Source organism: Perca fluviatilis, chromosome 14 (assembly GCF_010015445.1).
Source record: "Perca fluviatilis chromosome 14, GENO_Pfluv_1.0, whole genome shotgun sequence".
Classification (NCBI taxonomy): domain Eukaryota; kingdom Metazoa; phylum Chordata; class Actinopteri; order Perciformes; family Percidae; genus Perca; species Perca fluviatilis.
This window is the reverse complement of record NC_053125.1, coordinates 31,618,135-31,638,076: the sequence shown is the minus strand read 5'-3', so window position 1 is coordinate 31,638,076 and position 19,942 is coordinate 31,618,135. Positions and strand designations below refer to the sequence as shown.

The 19,942-nt window shown below is 40.0% G+C and overlaps 2 protein-coding genes, 1 long non-coding RNA gene and 1 pseudogene across 6 annotated transcripts in view; 3 read left to right on the top strand and 1 right to left on the bottom strand.

Annotated features, from left to right (window-relative positions):
- LOC120572864 overlaps positions 1–19,942 on the bottom strand; it is a 642,621-nt pseudogene that overhangs the window by 198,819 nt on the left and 423,860 nt on the right.
- Positions 1–19,942, top strand: part of LOC120572802 (low affinity immunoglobulin gamma Fc region receptor II-like) — a 395,648-nt gene that overhangs the window by 35,548 nt on the left and 340,158 nt on the right.
- LOC120573032 lies at positions 3,432–5,129 on the top strand. The gene is made up of 5 exons (XR_005641606.1): positions 3,432–3,508; positions 3,607–3,684; positions 3,814–4,269; positions 4,379–4,430; positions 4,794–5,129. It is a non-coding gene; the product is annotated as an uncharacterized LOC120573032 (long non-coding RNA).
- The window catches only part of LOC120572747 (immunoglobulin superfamily member 10-like), a 187,999-nt gene continuing 182,320 nt past the window's right edge, over positions 14,264–19,942 (top strand). For 3 of the 4 annotated variants that reach the window (XM_039822162.1, XM_039822159.1, XM_039822160.1), the window contains exon 1: positions 14,264–14,521. In XM_039822162.1, coding sequence (XP_039678096.1) covers positions 14,473–14,521 — 49 coding nt within the window. In that variant the 5' untranslated portion in view covers positions 14,264–14,472. The remainder of the gene's footprint in view (positions 14,522–19,942) is intronic. The other variant, XM_039822161.1, reaches the window with a different exon arrangement.

Below are 19,942 nucleotides of genomic sequence, written 5' to 3'. Positions count from 1 at the left end.
GTGTTATACCCTACTACTTTCTTTGATCCTGACAGTGCTAACAGTGGGCAGTTAAGTTATTTATAGTTAATTCCACTGTTTTGAATTCGCAATTCAAGCATACACTACACTCCAGAATAAATGTCATCTTTAGTAAAGTTGACTAAAAACATGTATAATTAAAGCTGCAAGCAGCGTATGTATCGGGCCTCCTCTGCGTGGCCGGGGTTACCACCGGACACCGCTCCTTTCGCGACCGGCATTTGTAATAATAATTCCTTCAGTTTCGAGAGGGCCCTCGCCCTGTCACCGGGCTCTAAAAATAATGTTGCTGATTTCTTGGAATCTCAACTTGGGCAACGTGTTTATCTTAAAATTATTTATTTCTTTATGAGATTTTCCCTTTTGTCAGACTAAATTTGTGTACCGTTAACATTGTAGTATTCATGCTGAGATTACAATCAATTACCCCGAAAAAAACATGTTTTAGTCAACTTTCCAAAAGGTGCCTATGATTCTGGAGGTTAGGCTACTGTATATATAGTCAGTGCTTGAATGTCTATTTCACAATACTGTGATCAACTGTAAATATGCTAACTGCCCACTGTTAGCACTGTCATGGTCAAAGAAAGTAGTAGGGTACAACACGTTGAACTAGTTGCATTCGTTGTTAAATTGAACTGCTTGTTGCATGCTATAAAGGCATGACTACTACCTATAGTTGCAACTGTGCGATAACTCATAAAAGCCTTTGAGGTGTCCCGATATATGTAATTAATGGAAATTACTTTGTCTCAAACATAAATTCAGTATATCAGGACACTTCAAAGGCCATTAGCCCTTACATCACATGTGCTCTCTTCCTTTTTCCATGATTCAGGAAACACTGCCACTGAATACACCTACACAGCAGCAAGAGAAACTTTACTGCTTATGCCGCCAGCCAAACTATGAACATGAGCCCTATGTAGAATGCAAGAAATGCAAAGACTGGTTTCATCCATTTTGTGTTGGAGCACGGACACATGAAGATCTGGAATGGATTTCACCTTGGTTTTGTCCAAATTGTTCTAGTCAACCCCCCAAAAAGCCTAAGAAAGCAGCTCGTCGGCTATTCAGTAAACAAGAAAGCATAGAAGACAAGGAGATTTGTGACAGGGATGAGAGGAGAGAAGACACAGATAGCAACACATCTAGCCCTGAAGTCTCTAGCAGGTCAGACTCTAGTGACGAGTGCTGTCCGGAGTGTTACCAAATCCCTTTTTCACGAGCTGAGTGGGAGGACATAAAACCTGTAGATACCGAAAAAGGAACAAGTGGACATCTTGGAGGCACATGGTGTGACATCTTTGCCCAAAAGATTTCAACCATTTCAGACTGCGTTTTAGTTTTCAAAAGGAATAGAACAAAAATACAAGATTCCAGAAAGAGAACTGGTCCTTTTGGCATGGGGAGGCACATTGCAAGTTTGCCAATTGTAGGACCTTCAAAATGATAATTCTCCAAGATCCTGGGAGTCACAATGACGAGATTATTGTTGAAATTCATGTCTCAGGTACAGAGAACCACCAAACAGCATTGTCCCATCGTAGGCACACAAGAAAAACAGAAAGGGAAAAAATAAGGAAAGAACTGGGGGAATTCACCCCAACCCACATCCACACAAAAAAAATGGCTAGTGCCAAAAAGGAAAAACTCCTTTCAGGAAATTTTGATCAGGTGCCATCCATTCCGGTACTCCAAAAGATATCCAGTGAGAAAAACCTTGAAGGCAGATATCATGAAAACACATTTTTGGACATATCCCTTGTACAACAAGCACAGGACTCAAGGTCCGAAAGTACAGCTTTAAGACACCACTATGTGCAGTTTATAGGGATGTCACCTTTTACTGTTCACATGTACTCCCTGCCTCAGCTCAAAGCTTTGAAGGAAAAAATTGACAAGAAGCAGCTTTGCTTATATCTTGATGCAACAGGCACAGTAGTAGCCAAACCTCCTAAAGCAAAATAAGTACTCTATTATGCACTGTGCATGCCCCTGGAGTCGCCAAGGCCTACTGTAGTTCCCCTTGCAGAAATGATCACTCTCGGACCAAACGTCTGTGAACATACAGAACTGGTTAAATTGCCGTGCCGAGATTACACCTCTATATACAAAAAGAGTTCACGCCCACAAAAGTGGAAACAGATTTCAGCTGGGCCATCATCCACGCAACACTGGCATCCCTGTCAAAGTGTACAATACACCAATACTTACAGAGATGCATGGAGGTGTGCCAGAACACAGAGCCTTGTACATTTACAATTGTGCACATATGTGCTGCACATATGATCAAGATTGTGGCAGACAAGGCATCTAAAGTGAAGTGCAGTAAAAGTACAAGGTCTCTGTTCCTACATGCATTTGCCTTGGTACAAAATGCAAGCAATCTAAAGGAAATACAGATGATCCTCCATATGATTTCTAATGTATTCTCCTTACACTCCATGACTTCTGCATGTTCAAGTATTAATGAACTACAACAGGCAATACAAAAACAAGGCTTCGATAATGAAGTGAAGGCTGCCCTGGACACAGCTGGAGTGGATCGAGAAATAGGTGAAGATGAAGGGAAAACTCCAAAAGGCATTGTACGGAACTCTCCCTTCACACGGCTATTCAAAGAGGTGTTAACCCTGCAAGAAGCTGACAAAGGTGAGATGGACCGTGGACTGCCAACTAACCCACACTTTTTGCCCTGATCTTGTGAAGATATTGAAGCCATATGTAGGGACACTACCACTTTGGAGTGGTGTCATGTTGGGGCATTTGGGTCAAACAAGGGACACAAATGCATATGCGCGGAGAATTGGTTCAGAACCACCAAAACTGTTGTGTTACGGGACAAACTTCATCGGCCGTCCAGGACAGTTCATCCAGATCATGGAAGAATTTGTTTTGGGGCGGCCTAAAAGGGTCAGAAATCCATTCTGCTCGACAGGCATTTGTGGGGAATGATGAGGTGATGGATGATCCGACAGACCAGCCACTTACTCAACAAGAAAAATGGCAGAAAAAGGGTAAAAAATGAAAAGCAAGTATTACAATCCTCCCAACTTGCTGAAAGATATGGGAAGACAAATACCTGCCCGCCTTGGGCTGGTAAAGGCTCACTGGACAACAAGTGCATCACAATGACCAACACATGCACAATCGACAATTTGTTGTTCATATTACATCTGGTGTTGTCGAAACATCCGCATGTGTTGAGGCAGGTGGAAGATGCATCCACTGATGAATGGCTTCAAGCGTTGCTGCAGGTACACCGAGAGTTCTTGGGAAGGAGGTGGGGCCAGGGGAAAGTCACTTGGCTCATGAACCTGCAGCAATTCAACAACTCAAATGTCTGGGACTGTTTTGGAACAGAACATCATTTTGTTGTATCTCGCCTGAGCACCTTACAACTGATGAGGGAGATTACTACATGTGCCGAACAGCACTGCGCATTTCCAAGACTTTACAAGAATAACACAGTCATTGAAGTTGTGTGGGTATATTTTTAAATATCTCAAACTGTAATATATGCATTTATTTGCTAATTTTACAAATCGGGTGTAATAAATTGTCAATTTTCAATAATTCCAGGTGCAACGACTTTGCTGGATTGCAGGAAAGCCTGGATGATTGGTTTCATCCTCCACCAAGGAACTGCAAACTGATAAAGTAAGACATGTGAAAAACATTTATGTTATCATGCTCACCACATACTGCTTCACAATACATGTGACAAACATTTATTTGATCATGTTCACCACATTATGTAATTAATCATGCTCATTGATCCTTCTGCAGCAACAAAGGATTACTATGCCAAGGACAGAGAAACATAGTTCGGCAGGATTTCGCAATTGGTAGACCTACACTGCTAGTGCTGAGGTTTCTGTGTGTACAAACTACCAGAAGGAACAAGCAAATCTGGCCTAATCAATTGCCAGAAGAAGTCAATATCCTACGCGAAGGGTGGTTTTTTGTTTCCCCTGTAGATAGTTTATTTGAAATAACATGTAATACAATACGACTCATGATACATGTCCCCTCCCCAGGTACATACCTATTGGTATGACTTACCACCAAAACAGGTCAGCCCATTTTGTGAGCTTCCACCGTGTTGGCAATCAGGGATGGCATTACTATGACGGAATGAAAGAGACATCCAAAGCAGGTGGTGGAGTTGTTAAAGTCAATGATGCGGAAGTGAGGAGACTCATGTTACAAAGCTGGATTGCAGGACACTTGGTCCTTGTAACAGTAAGCATTGTCTAGACTTTCCTTTGTGCCCCCCACACACATACCAAAAAAAATGTTATAAAGTTTAAACAATCTCTCATCATGACATACTGCTTTACATGCTTCACAGAAAAATAAATAAAATTGGTGGTGCGATCGTCACATGGAAGTCTGAAGATAAGGTAAGAAATTAAGAAAACGGTTAAAAATAAACACATCTATGACCCGAATAAAAATGTTAAATTGAATTAGCAAAATGTTATGTGAACAGAACTGTGTTAACGGACTATTAAGACAAGAAGGGATGGTATTCCTACAATGGAATGAAGAAGTCCAAAACAGGGTGTGCAGTTGTTCAAGTTAATGATGCACAAGTCCTGACTCTTTTTTTATTATGAATGTGTGTTCAATACGCCTGCCTCAGCGGGAGGAAAGGACATTTCGACATTGAAAAATCACCGCCAAACTTACAAACTAAGTATTTTAATGTGCGATTGTTTTTGATGTGGTGAATGTGTTGAAGTTTATGTTATTCTTGTTTCCAGTGTACAGCGACTCCAAGAGGAGTGTGACGTTGTTCCTGTTTGTTGGGTTAAAAAATTATCTGGGATGATGTTGAGGAGGCGTGCAGGAAAATGTGGGGAAATCAGCATCCTGAACCAGGAGGACAAGACAGCCTTTACTGCAGAGACAGAAGCTGTAAGGGGCATGGCTGGCAATACCCACCTGGATTGGCCTGAGGAGGAATGACTTCACTCACCCGTGGGCAAGGTCCAGTGTGTACCTACCTCCCCATGAGCACAGCAGGAAATTCAGCATAGAAATGCTCTGTGCTTCAGAATCCAGGGAACTGGAGACCTGAGACATGCACATAGCCTACATGCATATACACTTACTCTTGTCTTTTGGTGAGAAGAATCACACCACACACACACACACACACACACACACACACTCACACACACTCTACCTCTGCTATGTGGTGAGAACTGCTTGCTATCTGTCACACACTCACTCAGAAACACGGATCTAGGTCTATCTATATCTACATTTATAGCCATAAAACTCTCTGATGTGATGTACACTCTGTTAGAAATGCCATGGGGTTCTTCCTGTCATGTCATGCCTTTTCATGTTATGTGTAGTTTCTCAAGGTTTCATGTTGGTTAATATCTTCATGTCATGTCTAGTCTCTCAAGGGTTCATTCATATAATTTTGTTATCAGTTAATCCAAACTTTAAAAGAGACTAATTTATGAGAATTTAACAGACTCTACAATATCTAAAATGTAAGGAAAATATTTTATCTGAAATTTACAAAGGCTAGTTCATGTTCATGCAAGAGAGACTTCCTAATCGTAATTTAACATTGACTAGTTTATCAGAATTTAAATGAGTGTACTTTCTCTGAATTTTACAGAAACTAGTCAATCTGAACTTTACAGGTACTAGGTAATCTGAACTGTAGAAAGTAAAGACAATGTGAACGTTAAAGGGACAACTTTTTTATTAGTTAAATGTGTGTGTTCAAGAATAAAAACACCCTGGTTACTTGAACAAAAATGCTCTTCATGTATAAAATTATTCAGATATTACACTTCATGAGGTACAGTTTACATGTACCACTTGGCTCTCATACAAGCAACCTGCTGTGCATGCTTTGTTTAAATCATTGGGTGCATTCATGAGCGAGCAATTGTGAGTTAAAAGAATTCTGGAGTTTGGTTGTTGTACCATTCACCTGAACTGGGGACTTCGCAGTTTGAAGTGTGGTCCTTTGAAAAGCTCCCAGGATAATGTTTTGAGGTCACTCAACATGGGGAAGTCTCTTCAGAATTGGGGAGTTTAGAACTGGGAGCCTTCCCATGTCCCAGCCACATGAACAGGCTAATATTCATACATTGTAACTGGTAATAACCATGTCATTACTTTTCCCTTTCTTAAAGTAAAAGTATTATAGACATGCCTCTAGAAATACAACAAATGTATATATTTAAGTAAATTAAACTTACAGGCTAATCAGTAATAGTTAGTAAAATCAAAATAATTATAATGAGACAGCATGCCATTAATGAGCAGTGCAAAGCCAGCATCTGTATAATTCTCAGAATGTGTATTTTTGAACTCGATTTTCTCAATAATTCTACAGTAAATATGGACATATGGGGCATCATTGGAAACATTTTAATCTATAGTATGTGAATCAGGTGAGAAATTCAACGGACAACCATATTTGGCCGTTGGGGGCAGTGCAAACTCAGCATCTGTTGCAATATCAACGTCAAAATATGTCCAAATGCGTATTTTTGAACTCGATTTTTCTCTAATAATTCTACAGTAAATATGGACATTTGGGGCATCATTGGAAACATTTTAATCTATAGTATGTGAATCAGGTGAGAAATCCAACGGACAACCATTTTTGGCCGTTAGGGGGCAGTGCAAACTCAGCATCTGTTGCAATATCCACGTCAAAATATGTCCAAATGCGTATTTTTGAACTCGATTTTCTCAATAATTCTACAGTAAATATGGACATTTGGGGCATCATTGGAAACATTTTAATCTATAGTATGTGAATCAGGTGAGAAATCCAACGGACAAGCATATTTGGCCGTTAGGGGCAGTGCAAACTCAGCATCTGTTGCAATATCAACGTCAAAATATGTCCAAATGCGTATTTTTGAACTCGATTTTCTCAATAATTCTACAGTAAATATGGACATTTGGGGCATCATTGGAAACATTTTAATCTATAGTATGTGAATCAGGTGAGAAATCCAACGGACAACCATTTTTGGCCGTTAGGGGGCAGTGCAAACTCAGCATCTGTTGCAATATCAACGTCAAAATATGTCCAAATGCGTATTTTTGAACTCGATTTTCTCAATAATTCTACAGTAAATATGGACATTTGGGGCATCATTGGAAACATTTTAATCTATAGTATGTGAATCAGGTGAGAAATCCAACGGACAACCATTTTTGGCCGTTAGGGGGCAGTGCAAAGTTCAGCATCTGTTGCAATATCAACGTCAAAATATGTCCAAATGCGTATTTTTGAACTCGATTTTCTCAATAATTCTACAGTAAATATGGACATTTGGGGCATCATTGGAAACATTTTAATCTATAGTATGTGAATCAGGGTGCGAAATCCAACGGACAAGCATATTTGGCCGTTAGGGGGCAGTGCAAACTCAGCATCTGTTGCAATATCAACGTCAAAATATGTCCAAATGCGTATTTTTGAACCTCGATTTTCTCAATAATTCTACAGTAAATATGGACATTTGGGGCATCATTGGAAACATTTTAATCTATAGTATGTGAATCAGGTGAGAAATCCAACGGACAACCATTTTTGGCCGTTAGGGGCAGTGCAAACTCAGCATGTGTTGCAATATCAACGTCAAAATATGTCCAAATGGTGTATTTTGAAACACTCGATTTTCTCAATAATTCAGAGTAAATATGGACATTTGGGGCATCATTGGAAACATTTTAATCTATAGTATGTGAATCAGGTGAGAAATCCAACGGACAACCATTTTTGGCCGTTAGGGGGCAGTGCAAAGTCAGCATCTGTTGCAATATCAACGTCAAAATATGTCAAAATGTGTATTTTTGAACTCGATTTTCTCAATAATTCTACAGTAAATATGGACATTTGGGGCATCATTGGAAACATTTTAATCTATAGTATGTGAATCAGGTGAGAAATTCAACGGACAACCATTTTTGGCCGTTAGGGGGCAGTACAAAGTCAGCATGTGTTGCAATATCAACGTCAAATATATGTCCAAATGCGTATATTTTGAACTCGAGTTTCTCAATAATTCTACAGTAGATATGGACATTTGGGGCATCATTGGAAACATAATAATCTATAGTATGTGAATCAGGTGAGAAATTCAACGGACAACCATTTTTGGCCGTTAGGGGGCAGTGCAAAGTCAGCATCTGTTGCAATATCAACGTCAAAATATGTCCAAATGCGTATTTTTGAACTCGAGTTTCTCAATAATTCTACAGTAAATATGGACATATGGGGCATCATTGGAAACATTTTAATCTATAGTATGTGAATCAGGTGAGAAATTCAACGAACAACCATTTTTGGCCGTTAGGGGGCAGTGCAAACTCAGCATCTGTTGCAACAGCAATGTCAAAATATGTATTTTTGAACTCGATTGTCTCCGTAATTATACAGTAAATATGGACATATGGGGCATTATTGCAAACATTTTAATCTATAGTATGTGAATCAGGTGAGAAATTCAACGGACAACCATTTTTGGCCGTTAGGGGGCAGTGCAAAGTCAGCATGTGTTGCAATATCAACGTCAAAATATGTATTTTTGAACTCGATTTTCTCCGTAATTCTACAGTAAATATGGACATTTGGGGCATCATTGGAAACATAATAATCTATAGTATGTGAATCAGGTGTGAAATTCAACGGACAACCATTTTTGGCCGTTAGGGCCAGTGCAAAGTCAGCATGTGTTGCAATATCAACGTCAAAATATGTATTTTTGAACTCGATTTTCTCCGTAATTCTACAGTAAATATGGACATTTGGGGCATCATTGGAAACATAATAATCTATAGTATGTGAATCAGGTGAGAAATTCAACGGACAACCATATTTGGCCGTTGGGGGGCAGTGCAAAGTCAGCATGTGTTGCAATATCAACGTCAAAATATGTCCAAATGCGTATTTTTGAACTCGAGTTTCTCAATAATTCTACAGTAAATATGGACATATGGGGCATCATTGGAAACATTTTAATCTATAGTATGTGAATCAGGTGAGAAATTCAACGGACAACCATTTTTGGCCGTTAGGGGGCAGTGCAAACTCAGCATCTGTTGCAACAGCAATGTCAAAATATGTATTTTTGAACTCGATTGTCTCCGTAATTATACAGTAAATATGGACATATGGGGCATTATTGCAAACATTTTAATCTATAGTATGTGAATCAGGTGAGAAATTCAACGGACAACCATTTTTGGCCGTTAGGGGGCAGTGCAAAGTCAGCATGTGTTGCAATATCAACGTCAAAATATGTCCAAATGCGTATTTTTGAACTCGAGTTTCTCAATAATTCTACAGTAAATATGGACATATGGGGCATCATTGGAAACATAATAATCTATAGTATGTGAATCATGTGTGAGAAATTCAACGGACAACCATTTTTGGCAGTAAGGGGGCGTGCAAAGTCAGCATTTGTTGTTTGTAGGCTATATGTACAATTTTGAGATAAACACTGCCACCCAATGGCTGAAACAGGCATTTTTTTTAAGGTGGAATCGAAAGTTAAAGAGAACCGGAGCGAATGTGGAGCCAAGTTCAGCGTCGTGTTGTGACACCAGTATCTGAGTAACGTTACAGACGGTAGCTAGCTACCGGTAGCTTTGTTTCTAGCTCCAGGCTAATGTGTTTCCTCCAACCTCCAGCTAGCTAGCCGTGCTCTGCTCTTGTCGGCTAATCTTGTCGGCTCATCCTTCTGTTTCTTCCAGTATCTGATTCTACTGGGCTCAATGTCCAAACGTCCCGCAGCTTTTTCACCCGAGTTTTCCTCCGCATACTTTAAAACTCTTTTTGTTTTGTTGTTGAAAAGTCCGTCACTAGCACCAGAGTCCGCCTTTCTCTGCTAGCACTAAATGAGCCCTGTGTTACATCCAATGTAGCTACTGCCATCTACTGGCACCTGTACGTTACTGCACACTACACTTGGCTGAGTTACACATACAGCTGCATAGGACAATAATCCAGAAAAACAAAGTCCGGAAAAAAGCATGAATATATTGTTGAATCTGTTAAATTAAATTGGTAGAAATGTAAAATGAACTTGAATTTTATTTTGACTTAATATTATATGTAAGGCATTTAGGAGATTATCCACACTATTTTTTCCCCGGCCTTAATTTGAGGCCGGCCTATATTTGTCCGTGTTGACCACGCCCCCGGCCACTATCAGAGGCCCGGCTTTTAATTGACTCCCGGTTTTTATTTGAGAAAATACGATAATTCTTAACAGACATGACTATTGAGACAAACAGGTTTGTATGATATGTATTATACAATATTTTCAAATGTAATTCCCTAACTTTGTTTTAGAAAGCATTTTCTAACGTGCTTATTAGTACCGTTGCTGCTCATAATATCAATACCAGGAACTTCATTTAGTTTTTTATAATTTTTCATTAATTCTAATATGCCATTAGGTATAGATTTGAAAAGTGAGATATATTCCTTGAACATTATCAGAAATGCCTTCTCTCTGAGAAGGGATGGATAGTTAAGTTGCTCCGACAGAAAACAGGTAATCCACAGTTTTGATTGTGGAGTCATTCAGGGTGATGGCCGCATGAGGCCGCGTCCTTCCAGGAAATCCATAACCATCTCCATTGTCTTCAGAGCGTTGAGCTCTAGGGTTATCTATACATGATCAGAGGAGAGACCGTAAGGTAGGACGCACGTCTTTATTGCTTCTGGCGGTTGCACCTTAAAGCCCCAGTGTGTAACGTTTGTAGTTGTTCATTATCAAAATCTGTATTGCCCTTCACAAACTTGTCCCTTTTCATGAATATTGACCACCACCATCAATTTCAAGTATTCCTTGGAATTTTACATTTGCGCTTGCATGAACTGGGGTAGACGCTCACAGCTGCTGCTAACGGGTATTGCCACTTCCCGGCCCTGGCATAGAGGACCACACATATTCAAAATCTTTTCTTCTTCGCCCAGAAAAAGAAAACGGATATTAAAAAGAGCAACAGCCTGGAAAAAGAGTGAACATTTCAGCTGCTTTGGAGGCACACACCAAATCCCAACTAGTTAATTATCCCCTGGACCGCTGCAGTCTCCTTTTCTTTCTCCCTTATTTCCGTCAGGTGGCGCGCGTGCCCGCTCGTGTTGTCAGCGCCACCTTCCGACATGAACTCATGGATGTATTAAGAGAATGTGTGATCTCTAACGATGACGGCTGATAGACGGTCTTTTGTACACCTTCGCTTTTTGAAGCGTGAAGGCTACTGCGTGGCGAGAGAGAGTTGATTGCAATATATGATCTCAATGCTAGATGGGAGTAATTCTTACACAATGTAGCTTTAAAGGTCAGTGTAATCAACGACAAACTTGAAATAATTTGAACTTTGAAATAAGGAGTTTGGCTGCGATTTCAAGCAGTGTGCCACGCGAAGGGTAGCGCTGCCTAAAAATTGTCTCCATCGTTCTCTTCAGAGGAAAACAATGGCATAAAGAAGTGCCATTCTTCCAACATTGACACTTTCTCATCACCTGTCCAGTAAAATTAATTCAGGGATTATCAATGAACGAGAGGACATTGGTGAGCCGAACCAACATTAATTCTTGTCCTTGTTCAGATTTTCTGGTCGGTTCTACGACCTAGGTGTCGGATCTACAGTCTGTTGCTGCTCTGAATGATTGGCTGATAATTCAAGGTGGCTCTTGACTACAAATCAAGACAACTCCTGGTAAATGTCAGCTTATATCCTGAAAAGATTCATCTAGACTTTATTTCTGACCTTTGTTGTTATGATGATTGTGTTTAAAACACAGACACTTTCAGTTTTTGTAAAGTTTATGAATAATGTGGGAGCCATTTTACATGTAAGAATATGAAGTATCCAAGGGATAATGTAGAACGATCTGGTCATGACCAGGGATGTCCGGATTGCTCTCCATTATCTTGTTTATTACACGGCTACACTGTAAAAAAAAAAAAAAGTTATTTCACTGGAATTCACTGTATAATTTTACAGATTTTTTTCGTTTTTTCCACATTAAGTGTTAATGCCATATAAATACAGAAAAATACTTTTATTTTTTTAAAACCCATTAAATTACGGTTTTAGTCTGTAAATTGATATAATGAGATAATATAGTTGTTTAACAGGATAATTCCATTGCTTTATGGTCTTGAAAGTTAAATTACATTGAATTTTATGTAAAAAGACAAAATAAAAATGTCATGTAAACTTTTAATTCCATACTGTTTCACTATAATGAGACATATGACAAAAATATGACCTGTAGTAAGTAAAGGCTTACCATTGGCAGCTACTACAGCAATCAGAATGAGAAAGGTCCCTTTCATTGATTTTTGGTGAATATTTTAATCTTTTAATTGCATACTGTTTCACTATCATGTGACATATGAGAAAAATATGACCTGTAGTAAGTAGAGGCTTACTATTGGCAGCTACTACAGCAATCAGAATGAGAAAAGTCCCTTTCATTGATTTTTGGTGAATATCTGTCTGAGAAAATTCTTTGCCAACCTACCAAAACGGTAATTTGTAGATGGTCCCTTAGACAGAACCTAACAACAGAACAGGCAGTTAAAATCGAATATCAAGTGAATATCAAACATCCAGCCAACTTCACCGCGCTGTTAAAAGACAGCAAACACAATAAAAATATATTTACAGTTATGAATGCTATACTGGAATGTTATTCTTGTTACATGGGAAACTACACATACATTTTAGCTTTCATTTAACGTTGCTAGTGAAGTTTAAGGAAAAGTCCGGCGCAAAACGAACCTAGGGGTTACTAACAGATGTGTACCCACTCTGTCGTTCTGTGGGACATGTTTTCATCCTAATCGAATGTGTTTGTAGCTTGAAAGAAGCTTAGCGCGGACCGCTGATTAGCTTACACCCGCTAGTATTCGGGGACAAAAAAAAAAACAAATCGATATTTTGTACAAAAAAATGCTCATATCATTCAACTTAAACGGTAGCATAATAAGGGTCCCTACATGTTAACAGAAGCATTTGTAAGGGCTACGAGAGAGAGAGTGAGCTGCCAGTAGTAGCTAGTAGGTAAGTACAGCCCTGTTTATCAGAGGGGAAATCTTCACACTGTACAAAACACTCTTGGCTGTTGCGACGCAACAGGTCCCACTCCATGCAACACAGACACTCCTGTCCGGTGGCCATAGCTTCACAATGTCCGCAGGTACACCACCAGTTCCCCAAAGTACGACGCTGTGTTGCGGCATTGACTACCCTCGCTCTATCTTAGCCCTTTCACGGAGCTCCCGCAGCTCTTCGTTCAATAAACTGTCTGTACACTTACAAAAGTTCTCAATGCTTCTGTTAACATGTAGGGACCCTCATTATGCTACCGTTGAAGTTTGGTGATATTTTGAGCCTTTTTACTGGTACAAAATAGCGATTTATTTTTACTTTCCCTGTGCCCCGAATAACACTAGACATCCTGCAGCTACAACTGATAAACATACCGATTTCTAAATCTCTGCTAACGTTACGCATATACAGTAACGACTTATAAAAACAGATGAAAATGCCACCGGACATTAAACTTTACGAACACAAATGGCTTAAAGACAGCAACCCAGCTAGCTAACAGCCTAAATGTTACCTAGTTGATAGGTTCAGTTAGCTTAACGTTAGCTCGGGGTGTATCTACCTAATTATAACTGCAATTTGTACCAGCATTAAAGCGTTAAGCTTTACATTGATGTAACACATTAACTGTGATAACACATGTACTGCAAACACTAAATATACTCACATTTAAATGATACTTGTGCCATCAGCGATGCCGCTCCAACCATGGATGCCCCGCTTAGGTCTGCCATTGTTGTTTTTTTAACGAGCCGGCAAAGCCGCGCGCATAGGATTGTGGGTGATTTGGGAGCGCGAAAGACAGACAGTCCGTCTGTCCAATCAGGAGGGTCCGTCCTCTCCTAGATAGGCCCTACCTTTCTCGGTAGAAGTTAATGTCATTTGTGTTTTGGGATTTGTTAAAGTGTTTTACATTTGCCGTTGTGCTTTATGATTTGTTGAAGTGTTTTCATATTTGCCGTTTTGTTTTCCTATTTGTCGTTTTGTTTTCCTATTTGCCGTTGTGTTTTGTGATTTGTTGTTGTGTTTTCCTATTTGCTGTCGTGATTTGCACTTCAGGGCCACCGTACTCTCGTGCAAATGCGACCAGACTGCCTACCAACCCCTCCCTACTGCAGCGTCGGGGAAATTCTCGATGCATCAAGACTTGTCGGAGAAAAGCACAATAGCAGATTAGAGCCACCAACTGTTCCCTGGTCCTAGAGTGGAGGAAATTCTCTAAATATATTAGCCTACTATATTACACTGACAGACAGAGGGAAGAGTGTCGGGAGACAGAGACTGCTGCAGATCACCTCTCTGTCAGACCTCATGGCTCCATTTATGTTCCTGTTTATCTTTCTGTCTGAAGCATCTTCTGGTAAATATCAGCTTTGATTGTGAAAAGATTCATGTAGACTTTACATGCTTTTGAATATTCACTGATGTCATCTTGTTAAAAAGAAATGTAAATGTGTTTAAAACGATAAAGTATTATTTATGAGCATCTGTTTTATTTACAGTCAAGTTCAATTTTTTGTAAGTAGCCGAAATGTTTGACTAAATATAATTCTCAAATTTAGGCTTGTATGTATTTTTCAGTATTTAAATATTGCACATTCAGGGGCGTAGCACCAGTCCTGATGCCACTATGTTTCTCAACCCGCCCCAAAAAAATAAAACTAAATAATCGGGCCTCTGTACACATGAATCTGTAGGCCTAGCTGTTTATAGGGTAATAACTATTAACTAATGCTTAGAGTAGCCTGATGACAGACATTTCAAACCTCCTTTGTCAACATTCTCTAGCCTATTTTACTGTGGTTACTACTACATTTTGTTTTCTCTGTACCTTTACTTGCCAGCCTGCGTACTATGGTGTCTCTCTGATCATCTGTTAATTTATCTGGCCATAGTCCTGGATCCTCTGGCAAAAACATGGTCTGCACTGCTCTGCCTACTTTCCATTTCCTCATCTCTCATTTCCACACTGTGCTCAGAGCTCCCTGCTGTCTTCACTCCCATCATCCTCAATCACATCTTCTCTATCATCTTTCTCTATGAAGGATACATCTGATATTAACCTCTTATCCTAATTGTAACCTAATATAATAAAACACACTAAGATGTTAGTGTTACTAAACACCTTTCAGTCAAAATGGCTAAACATGGTTTGCTTTCATTTTGATATTTAGCTTATAAGCTCACCTTGTCTCAAATCCAAAGAGGAGGCTGAGGGGTCTGTTGCTCCCTGCTGTGACGGTTTCTGAAACTGAGGGCCATGTGTTTCACAATGTTAACATCTACTTCTACTAAATCTGACATAACTATAATGTTGACATGATATGTAACTACCGATGAGCTACCTATGACACTGATTAGACTATTATTGCTAATTATAGACATTATAGCCTATTAATTTAAAATTAAACATGTTTTAAATTAGGCTATAACAATGGTGTGTTATATGCATTGTTAGTGTAGTTTATTTATGTATTTAGCCTTTACAGGGCTCGAGAGTGCGACCAATTTGTTCACATATGCGACCAAAATTTGTAAGGGTGCGACTAAGATTTTTCCTAGGTCGCACCGGTGCACCTAACGTCCTCGCATCCGCTGCCTGTCCACTAACGAAGAGATGTCGTTTCTATCGATATGGTTTAATGTTGCGCTACATGACCCATTCCTTCTGGAAAGCCGTGCCTGTGTTTGGATCTCTCCTCCGCCCAGCCCCGCCCCCCATTCACTCACACACGGGCCGGCTCCCCTGCAACATGGAGAGACACAGCGTCGCCGGTCCAAATGCTGACATTTGTCTACAGTTTTAATTGTTATTAACACAGCTGTATCTTGTTAAGTATGAGAGGGAAACCTGTATTGGTACCAGTGTTTCCGCTGGTAACTCTCTGTTAGTGCGGCCGCCACGGCGAAAAACACATTAGAAGTTATTAAATGGAACTACGGTAACTTCAGTTCGTTGAATAATAGTGTGTGAGACCGAGCCTGCTGGACCTGGGCGACAGATGTGACCCATGGCCACATTATCATAGTTAATAAAAATGCAGCGCAGTGACGATACAGACATTTCATAGCCTACACAAGACGTGTGTAACGCCGCTGACGCGCATTCGACCTGTGCAGGACCCGTTCATAATGAGTCAGCCGTCACTCTGTGAGTAGCTTCAGTCCATCGTACTCTCCCTATATGAGCTACTGGGCTATCTGGGTCTGTTACCACCTGCTAGTAAGCCTGTCTCCTCAGCTTCTAGGTGCCGCTGCATCACCTCCTCTTCAGCTGGAGAGTTTGCTTTGGCATTCGGGGGCTCACAGTTCTGTGTTATGAATGGTGTGGTATCTCCCTCTTATCCAGATAACATTCTCTCTGTGTTCCACTCCACGTGCACTGAAATTTTAGACTCTATTGCCCCTGTCCGGACTAAATCTATTAAACCTAAGGCTGACCCTTGGCTAAATGACTCCACAAGGGCCCTTAGGCAACACTGCAGGCAAGCTGAACGAAGATGGAAGAAGGACAATTTGCAAGTATCACTCGGTTGTTATTAAGAGACAGTCTAGCCACATACCAGAAGGCTGTGAAGGTGGCAAAGATGCAACATCTCTCTTCTGTAATAGCTAGCAGTTGCCATGAACCCAGAGTGTTATTTAATACTATTAACTCTGTTGTAAATCCATGCACCTCTGATCCGACAGAGGTTTCAACTAGTACCTGTGAGAAGTTTCTCTTTTATTTTATTGACAAAGTTGCATCGGTCAGGCAAAATGCCAGTGTTAGTTTTAATGTGTTTTGTACCTGCTGCTCCTATGCATTCTGCTGTGTTTGAGGAATTTCAGCCAGTTTCTCTGACATTGCTTTCTGAGATCGTGCAACATATGAAACCTACCCACTGTCCGTTAGACATTGTTCCCGCAGGATAGTGAAGGAGGTTTTAATGACACCATTGGGCGTCTACTCCACTTTTTTAATTCTTGTCTTAGTTTAGGTTCTGTTCCCGGCTGCCTTTAAACATGCTGTGGTCAGGCCCCTACTTAAGAAGCCTAATCTTGACCCTACAGTGTTGTCCAATTTTAGACCAGTCCCCATCTGCCTTTTCTGTCAAAGGTTTTGGAAAAGTTGTTTTTATACAGTTACAAGCCTTTTTGCAACTGAACTGTGTGTTTGAAAAATTTCAATCTGGTTTTAGATCCACGTCACAGCACTGAGTCTGCACTGCTTAGAGTGCACAATGATATTGCCCTGTCCGTAGATGCCGGGAATCCGACTGTTTTAGTGCTATTGGACCTCCCGGCGTTTGATACGGTAGACCATGCAGTCCTCCTCTCGCCTTGATCAGTGTGTTAGGCATCCGAGGGCTCGCACTTCAGTGGTTTAGGTCCCATTTGGCGAATAGGAGCTTTTCTGTTATGATTGGTGACTGTTCCTCGTCAACCACTCCTCTCTCTTGTGGGGTACCCCAGGGTTCAATTCTTGGCCCAATCCTGTTTTCTTTATATATATTGCCGTTAGGGGCTATAATAGGAAAGCACAACTTATCTTTTCACTGTTATGCAGATGATTTGCAAATTTATTTGCCTATCAAACCGAATAACGCGTGTCGCATTAGACTCCCTGCTTAGTTGTATCAATGATATTAAGTTGTGGCTGTCACAAAACTTTCTAAACTTGAACGAAGATAAAACGGAGTGTATCATCTTCAGTACTTCAGGCACACGATAACGGTCCATCCTTGAGTTTGGGAGCACTGGCTTCATATTTTAAGCCAGCTGTCAGAAATTTGGGGGTTACTTTTGAATGCAACATGAAGTTTGACAAACAAATCAGCAATGTTGTTAGAATGAGCTTTTTCCAGCTCCGTCTCCTGGCTAAAGTTAAGCCATTCCTTAACAGGCATGATCTAGAAAAAGCGATCCATGCTTTTATTAGTTCAAGGTTGGATTATTGTAATGCTCTCTATGTTGGTTTGAATCAAACCTCCATCTCACGTCTTCAACTTGTGCAAAATGCTGCTGCTCGCTTTTTAACGAATACATCTAGACGTTCACACACATCACACTCCGTTCTCTTTCACCCCTTACATTGGCGCTCCCTTTTAGAATAGATTTAAAGATTTTTATTTTTTTTTTTTTAAGGCCCTTAATGGCCTAGCCCGAATTCCCTATCCGAGATTTTAACCCTGCGTGGCACAGCGGCGGTCTTTGCGGTCTTCTAACCAACTGGTTTTAGAAGTCCCAAGGTCAAGGTACAAACAATGGGGTGATCAGGCTTTTCGCGGTTGCTGCCCCGAGACTCTGGAACAAGTTACCCCTGATATTCGCACAATTACAGATGTCGCTTTTTTTAGGTCTAAACTCAAAACCTACCTGTTTAGAATGGCTTTTAATACGCAGTAGTGGTGTGACAATTTCCTCTTCCTGTTTCTGTGTAACCTTTTATGATTTTACTGTTTTCTACGTTTCATCCTTCTTATTGCATGATATGTTGTCTATTCTTAGTTCCAGATGTGAAGCACTTTGGATACCTGCTGGTTGTTTTAAAGCGCTATACAAATAAATTTTGATTGATTGATTGTTATTGAAAACAAGTGAAGGAGATTTCTCAGAGATATATAGTTTTTAAATATATCCCAGGCTATTTATTTCAGATAATTTACATGTGTTGCAGCTGTATATTTTCAAATTTGGAAGGAAACCCTGTCTTTGCATTTTATTTTAATCACATCTGTTTTAATAAAAGAGCTTGTGAAAAGTGGCTTTGACTTAAAACTGAACATTTAGCCCACTTTGTAAAAAATATAAGATGGATGGATGGATGGATGGATGGATGGATGGATGGATGGATAGATAGATAGATAGATAGATAGATAGATAGATAGATAGATAGATAGATAGATAGATAGATATCACCATTCAGCCAAAAAATACAGATATATGATTTTTAGTCCTGGACTAGTGGAAGATCTGATAAGAATCAGTGTGGAGGGGCCCAGCTTGGAGAATTTTGATGCTAGGGAGTGTGGCAAGCTGGTTTAGCCGAGGCCAAAGGGGAAGAAGGCCAAATAGGTGTTGGCCATCTGAGGGGCATTTGACAGCAAGTGGGGACCCGCTATAAGACTTTGAGAACAGTATAATTGTGCTTCAAATAAAAAAAAAAAAGATCAACTCCTTATTCTTGATTAAAATAATTGACATAATATATATATGAATGTATATGGAGTGTGATAAAAAGGTGGCCTTAATGGTGACGCGAGGAAAAATTTGGGTGCACCTAAATAAAAAAAGTTAGGCGCACCAGTGCGACCAAGGCAAAAAGTTAGTCTCGAGCCCTGCTTTACCTCAGATTACATGTATAACCAAATGATCATTTGAAAGTGTATGTTCTGCTCTTTCAATGGGTTGTCTCCGTTTGTTTTTAGCACTAACAGTCACGGAGATATACAAGCAGTTTAGCACCATGGATTTAGTTTTCTAGTTAGTGCTCACCTCTCTTTGAAAAGAAGTCAGTTACCAATTGTTTCCCCTCATTTAGTTTTCTCTCCTCCTCCTCCTGTCTTTCCTTTCTTTTTGGTAGCCTGATTTGGCTTTCTTTGAGAAAGACATTTCTACAGCCAGACACTCAACTGATCTAACATAAACAAAATGCGTGCAGATGGACTAAACCATTTGGCCCATTAGCAAGGGGTGGGTGAGACCTTAGATAGTCTTTTTTGTATACCAAATGTAGTCAGTCAATCAACCAAGTTATTCAGCCAATACACTAACTTTACATTTCATCTGACATGCATTA